The 7,722-nt window shown below is 38.8% G+C and overlaps 1 protein-coding gene and 1 non-coding gene across 2 annotated transcripts in view; one reads left to right on the top strand and one right to left on the bottom strand.

The window, feature by feature from the left end:
* Positions 1 to 368: 368 nt before the first annotated feature.
* TRNAM-CAU lies at positions 369 to 461 on the bottom strand. Its single transcript has 2 exons — positions 425 to 461; positions 369 to 404 (listed from the first exon to the last, which is right to left on the bottom strand). It is a non-coding gene; the product is annotated as a tRNA-Met (tRNA).
* Positions 462 to 2,452: 1,991 nt separating this feature from the next.
* LOC101856108 (pancreatic lipase-related protein 2-like) overlaps positions 2,453 to 7,722 on the top strand; it is a 10,765-nt gene continuing 5,495 nt past the window's right edge. Inside the window, exons 1-2 of the mRNA XM_005102168.3 lie at positions 2,453 to 2,933; positions 7,395 to 7,579. Coding sequence (XP_005102225.1) covers positions 2,840 to 2,933; positions 7,395 to 7,579 — 279 coding nt within the window. The 5' untranslated portion in view covers positions 2,453 to 2,839. The remainder of the gene's footprint in view (positions 2,934 to 7,394; positions 7,580 to 7,722) is intronic.

The raw sequence follows: 7,722 nt of genomic DNA, 5'->3' as shown, positions 1-7,722 counted from the left end.
CCCCATCAACACCGTTTAGATCATTCAGGAATCGTGGGGCTTCGACGACCCTGCCTGTCAGGGCCAACCTCTGCTGTGAGGGATACACCGTTTCAGCAGAAGGACCGTGATACTCGATAAAGTCCCCCCACTCGGGAATCAAACTAGGGTCTCTTGCGTGGGCGAGCGAAACGCCGAACGGCTTCACCACAGACTCCGATTTTAAATCAGTGTTTAAGGGCACTGGCACTGGCTTACATCATAGAAAGCACACACAAGCCAGCTCTCGTGGTCATAATATTATGTGCTCATTCTTATGGTTGTTTAAAAAAGTAATAAAAGAAAGTGCGGAAGGAGGGGAGAGAATAACACTTCTTCTTAAAAAAAAATGCCCCGGGTGAGGATCGAACTCACGACCTTCAGATTGCTCTGGAATGTGTGTGATTATGAGACTGACGCGCTACCTACTGCGCTACCGAGGCTATGAAGATGCGTTTACTTCGTGATATCATCTCATAAAATAGAATCAATAGCCTTATAATGTTTGTATATTGGGACTTGGCCAGTACCGGATATCCCCCCCCCACCCCCAACTTTCCGTGCGCCTTAAAAATTCTCCAGTTGTATACACTCTCTATAGCTCGTATAACACAAAATTGTCATAGATTATTTTAGTGAATAACTTTTGACTCCATTTACTTTGAGTCCTGAGATTTTGAATATAATAATGATATGACAATTCTGATTTGTCTTTTCGAGCTATATATTTTTTTCAACGTTTTAAAAGAAAGAGAAAGATTTTTTCAACGTCACTGATGGCTTTTTTTCCTCCGCGTCCACCTGAGATTGAAAATAAACATGGATGTGTGCATTTTTATAATTATTATACATATTGAAACATAATAAAAAATATAATATTTTGTAAATTTCTTTTCAACTTACAATAGATCTATACTTTCTTATACTTTCTTTGGTTTATAAGTTTTTTAAAAATCGCTCTGTGTTGCATATGAACAACAAAAGACTTAGCATGCTTAGTTTATCATCAACTCAACCTCTCTCTCTCTTAACTGTTTCTGCGTGACTCTTCCTCCCCTGCAGGTGGCACTGCCTGCGTGATGGGATTCGGCACAAGCCCCGAGTGTAAGGGAGATCACTGGCCAGTCACCACAGGAACTCCACCTTTCTGTTGACGTTTACCACTGGGTAGCGTCCCTTCGATCAGGACAGTTTGCTGTTGTTGTTGTTGTTGTTGTTGTTGTTGTTGTTGTTGTTGTTGTGTTTATAGGTTGATAAGATTGTTTTTAGAAACGTTGAGTGAAATAAAAGTTTCTCTCTCTCTCTCTCTCTCTCTCTCTCTCTCTCTCTCTCTCTCTCTCTCTCAATCTGGATGACGGGATTTTGTTCAGAAATGTGTGAAATAGAAGAATAAAAGTTCGGATTTTTTACTCCCAAAACTTTACGTCATTCTTATTAAATATTTATGTGCATAGAAAACTATTTTAAAAAAAATGATATTCCTGTCTTTATCCTTCTTGGCTACTGTAACTGTCATTGATTCTCTCTTGCCCTTTCCCTTTCTCTATATTAATATATCCATCTCTCTCTCTCTCTCTCTCTCTCTCTCTCTCTCTCTCTCTCCTTCTCCTTCTATTGCTCTCTGTGCTTCCGTTCGGAGTTATTGATATTGCCATAAAATGTACTTCATTTGCCTTTCTTTTGGGGAAAAAATTACCCATCTATCTTGAATAGAAGTCGAGATATTTGTGAGTGAAAGAGGTGGGCGTCGCCTGGTGTCAGAGGTAAAAATAAGTGAGAAAATGGTCACAGCTAGAGTCTGGTGGATTTCAAACCTGCAAGGCCTTTGAGAACTAGATCTACAAGTTTAAATTTCTTTCGTACCTTTGATCAACCCATTTCAGTAAAATCCATACAGCCATGTGTCTTTAAATGGATATTAAAGATGCTGAGCCCAAAAACATAAATTCAATGAAAATTATCCAACGAGTGGAAAGTGTCGGTTTCTTCGATTTCATTATTTTGCCAATCGTCTTATTTCACCACTTTGCGACAAATTTATGTTTGAGATTAACTTTTATTACACTGGTGTCTGTGGTATATTGGTTAGGCTCTGCAGTATTGCACTCAGAAGACATGATTACGATTCTCACAGTGAGGAAGTTTCTTTATCTAGGATCTCTCTCTCTCTCTCTCTCTCTCTCTGACTCTGTCTCTCCTCAATCTCTCCCTCTCCCCCCTCTCTCTCCCCGTTCTCCCTTCTCTCTCTGTCCGTGTCTCTCTCTCCCTCTCTCTCTTTCTCTTTCCCCCTCTCTCTGTCTCTGTCATTGTCTCTCTCTCCCTGTCTCTCTGTCTTTCTCTTTCTCTCTCTCGTCCCCCTCTCTCCCCCTCTCTCTCTTTCTCTCTCTCTCTCTCTCTCTCTCTCTCTCTCTCTCTCTCTCTCTCTCTCTCTCTCTCTCTCTCTCTCCATCTCTCTAGTGAGCTTCTTTCAGCCCGGACTGGTTCTGACATGCAGTGCTGAAGCAGTCAGTCAACTTAATCATTATCTGAATTGTGTTGAACATGACACAGAACATTTGCAATGATATTTATTTACGCCTAGTGATGGAGAATATAAGCCCAAAACATGCTATTATCGTTTCTATTAAGCCCCTTCCTGCTATTTCGTGTCGGATCGATAATTATTTCACGGAAGTAGTTACCATGTACATCATTAGTCCAGGTATAAATACCACCCAGGCTCGACCCATACATCGGATGTGGGTGACCAGCAGCCCCTAGCCATTATCAATTTGTCAGTCGTTAGTACAGACCAGTGGCCAGGGACGGGAAAAAAGGAAACATGTCAAGACTAACAACTATTCTAGCACTTTCCTTTTTCCTCTTTGGTCTTGTGTTGTCTCTCGACGACTTTTTAGACTGCCCAGGCAATGATGGTGAGTAATCTCTTCACTTTGTTACTTGGGCTAAAGACGAGGAAAGTAATGTCTTCACTTTGTTACTTTGGCTAAAGACCAGGAAAGTAATCTCTTCACTTTGTTACTTTGGCTAAAGACGAGGAAAGTAATTTCTTCACTTTGTAACTTTGGCTTAAGACGAGGAAAGTAATTTCTCGATTTTGTTACTTTGGCAAAAGACACTTTTGTCCAAACATTCTCGACTATCTTTTAAATTTTTACAGGATTCATGTCGTTGCCCTCCTCTTTGTCTTTTCCTCTTTCTATTACTATGTCCCCAAGAATTAGATACATCAATGTCTTTTGTGGTATTTTGAATTATAAAAATGGGTTACTCTCTTGGATCGTATCCTTGTTGGAAACAGCTTGTATAATAAACAAGTGAAAGGAAAACCGTAAAATAGTGAAAGAAGTAAAGGATACAACTAGTATGCAGTTTGTAAAGTTTTAAAAAAAGCAATACACATTACCCCCATCCCCACTCCCACCCGCACACACCTAGCTTTAAAAAAAAGAACTAGAATAAACCCCTAACTAAACACCATTGATCCTAAAGAAGACGACATAGTCATAGTTTTTTTTAACGTGCCATGACACGGTGAGATCAGGCGCTCGTCCATTTTTCGGCATAGTGTGGTATTCGCATGGTATTCTTTTAAACAAAGTTCATTAAAAATTTGTCTTGTTTTGGATGAGAAAGTACTCACCGATCTAAAATAGTAATCGATATATTTGCTATTTAAGAAGATCAAATTAGTGAGCCCCTCCCCCCTCCCCAACCACCATCCCCAACTCTATCCCAAAGTAAATGAAAGTTTCTCCAGAAAGAAATAAGCAGTTGAAACCGTTATGACCACACGCAATGAACACAGAGTGATCAACCTGGCGGCTTGCTCGCTTATCCAATCACTGTTGTTCCCGCTTACAACTATAGTAACCCAGCAGCAAATCAAATGTCTTTAGGGCTCAGCAAAGATGAGCCCTTTTCCCACAGCCCGTCCTTAATGAAACTCTTCTTGTAAACAGGTAGAAAACTGGGGGAAAAAATAACACTGTACCGAGGGCTCACGCTCTCCTAGCCCTGACAAAGGGGTGAAAGTTTACGACACACTTTCTCCCACTGACACAGATACCTATGTGTTCATTTGGTTTTTTTTGCATGTTGGGTGCATTCAACTTTCTCGACTACACGGCCTAATCCAGCTCATAGAAGTATTATGTTTGAAGTGCTGTGTGTGCATTTTTGTGTTTGTGCTGCTGAAATTTAACAGTTATAACTTTTTCATCACATGAAAACTAATTAGAGGAAATTTGGAGGTGAACCGGCTTCGTCCCCACCATCAACAAGAATTTAACTAAGAACAAAGAGATTGAAAACAAAGGCAACTCTTCTCGTTTGAATGGTTCTCAAACTGCCGTGGCTCACCGTGAGTATAGAAAAATCATCACTGTTTAATTCTTTTTGCTTGCTATATGGTGGTAAAAAACTGGAAGAAACCTAAGCCCCACCCAAATTTTGGTCCACCCACCGCCACTGCAGTCTGTACCAACAAGATGTCTACCAGGTCTTTATTGATTTAAAAAACAAACACGTTCGCCAGGGTGTTGCATGATGCATTATGAGCCACAATGAACAAACAAATAATTGACCAAAAACTGATCAACACTATCAGACAGCTGTACACAAAAACTAACAAGGCAGTACTTTGCTACCTCAAAATTACAAAGTTGTTTTCGAACCCTTTTTTCGTTTTGAGTTATTAGGACCATGAGGTCAGAAACCAAATGTTCCGTCTGTTCTTTAAAATTTGTAAGATAATTCGGTGTCGTTATCAAGATATCCTCAAAATTACATTGTTCTATCTGAATATCGCAAGATCTTGTCAGAATTACAAAGATCTATCTGCAATAGAAGAATTGTGTTACGATACGTTTGAATAAGGCGCTCGTCAGTATTGGGTCATGTAAAGTTTTATTGTTGTCTTCTTAAAGTTTGTTTATTTACCTTGCGGTTGGTGAAACAGCACGCATCTGTCTTAAATCGAAGTCGAGATATTGGCGATTGAAGAAGGTGGGGGTTATCTGCTGTCAGAGGTAAAACTAGAGAGAAAATTGCTAACTAAATAGTAAAACAAGAGAAGACAGTACCAAAGTACACATACATTATAAAATAAGCGATTTTTTTTTGATTATCCGGTTTTGGCCCCAACGATTACTATACTACCCTGCTATCCTACAATCCTACAATCCTCCCCTTACCCCTACTCTTACCCCTACCCCTAACCCATATAAAGTTACAATTGATATTTCAAATTACTTATTCTTGGGGCAAAAGCCAGAGATTCTAGATTTGGCAGATAGATCTATGTAATTTTGAGCGTAGCAGGTTTTGTTTGAAAATTACCAAATTCTATCTGAAAACGGAATCTCTACATAATTACTATATTTGTGAAAATCCGTCACTTTGGCCGCCTAAAACTTCCGAACCACTTAAGTTTCGAATTTGATAAAACTAATGGTGGTTCAGAATCATTTAAAAGGTGTACAGTTTTATTGAGGAGCCTGAAGTCACTGTAGTTTAAATTTTCCAGTTTTTTAAATTAGTTTCGTTTAGATCTATTCTTGGGAAAGTCCGTCTTCTAATACGCCATTGTAAACAAGTGAGGTTTCCGTTCACAAGCTGTGCGCACTATTTCCACAATGACTTGATGATCGACGATTATTTTAAGTACGTTCATCGAACGTGTACCCAGTTAGTACTCTATATCTGGAAACAATCACAGTTATCATGACTTAAAACCACCTGTTACAACTCAAGTTGCATTATGCTACCTAAACAATTGAGAAAATGGGTACATTCGAAAAAGCTTGACCATGTTGTGAAACTCAAAATTTTAAACTTCGATTTTCTCAAAACTAGGTACTGTGCAGATGGAACTTTGTAATTCTGAGGTAGCCTCTTGTACAAGCCGCAGTGGGCGACTGGTTTCGCTCATCAGTGGGAATTTGCCAGGGCTGTCTTCTTCCACCGACAGTGTTCAACATCTTTTTTGTTTTGTTATATATATAGTAAGCGTTTTACCATACTAAGACTTGCAACACAATTAGGTCATATGAGTGTCGAAACAAAATATCAAAGTATGCTGAACGTTTGTTCCAAACAGAGCTTGAAAGACGATAATATTAAAATGTTAGGGAAGTGTTCTGACTACTCTTTGGCTACTGTGGTGACTGGTCGTTGTTAATTTCTTAATGGTCTGGGCCTCTCTTTTTAAAAAGAACAAACACCATAGCCAAACACTTTTGAAAATTTAACTGTCAAAAGCTGACCGTAAAGCCATTTTCCAGATAGCTCGAAAATTCTAAAACGGCGCATCAACCAGACAACTGTGACCGACAATTCTGTGAATTTATTTATCCATGACAATAACATTAATGTTGCTGGCCGGGTGCTATTGTTCTCAATTGCTTTGTATTTAACTGCTCGTGTGTAAATAATCCGTCACTTGTGACATGTTCAATCTTCTCATGATTTGGTCACCTGCAATCCCGAGCCAGCTGTGAACCTTGAAAATTTTTAAAACTGAGGTTTGACCAAGATTCAACATGTTTAAATTTTCCATGTTGTGCTTCTGATATTGTCAACCAGCTGATCAGATGCACTTAACATAAAACCTTGGTATTTTAAAAAAAAGCAGTTTCTTAAACCAGGGAATTGGTAGGATGCGCCCTAGAAATATTTGGTCAAAATTCAAATTCTGCATTTCGTTAAAAAAAAAAAAAAAAAAGGGAAAAAATACTTAATGTAAGTACTGTTGTTGAAAGCTGAAACAATTTTTTTTCTCTCTCTCTCTCTCTCCTGAAAATTTTTGGTTTCCTCGCTTAGAACAGTTGGAAATTGGACCGACGATATAATATGTGTGACATCGCAGCCTCATAAAATGAACAGCTTTTGGTATTGGCGAATATTCAATATCGAAACCCAATCAACTTAAACAACATAAAACACTGCAGAAATATTTTTTTAACGTTCTTGATACATTTTCTTCTTCGAAAATCTAATGAAATAAATAACAATTGAGACGATGTACTCCACTTTGCTACGAATAGCCGTTATGGTGTCGATGTGCTCTTGTCTAAGTTCATACTAAATGAAGACTGTTATAATGTCAATATACTTTTTTCTACAGCACTGCAAGACCATTATTGTGTTGATATGCTCTATCTACTTGCACTAAATGATCAAATTTTTGTCACGATACTGTTCTCTGCTGAAAAGAAAAAAATGTTTTCGTTTCAACACTTTGATTGCTTTGTGACAGATGATAATTTATGTTCTATGATAGCAGGGTCAGTAGTGAAGGGTCAACTGACATAAATCTGTGTTTTGTGCCGAGTCCATTCCAATGCAAATGTGTAACCTGACTCGTTTTTCCTCAGGATTTTTCCACTTTTTCCGTCGCTGCTGTACCAGCGATGATCTCCCTAATGGCTGTGAGTGTTTCGACACTTCTTACTTATCCCCCTTCACCAACTCCGGCTTCCAATTGCCATCGTGCCCAAACCGCATCGATGCCAGCTTCAAACTCTTCAATCCCTCCAGTAAATCTGGATCCATCATCAAGGTGAAGGGTTTGAGTTCAAGCTCACGTTTTCATTTCTTGTAGATACAGCAAAGCCTTCTTCTTCTTCTTCTTCTTCTTCTTCTTCTTCTTCTTCTTCTTCTTCTTCTTCTTCTTCTTCTTCTTCTTCTTCTTCTTCTTCTTCT

Source organism: Aplysia californica, unplaced genomic scaffold (genome assembly GCF_000002075.1).
Source record: "Aplysia californica isolate F4 #8 unplaced genomic scaffold, AplCal3.0 scaffold00315, whole genome shotgun sequence".
In the NCBI taxonomy this organism is placed as follows: Eukaryota; Metazoa; Mollusca; class Gastropoda; order Aplysiida; family Aplysiidae; genus Aplysia; species Aplysia californica.
This window is presented reverse-complemented; position numbering and strand designations above follow the sequence as displayed.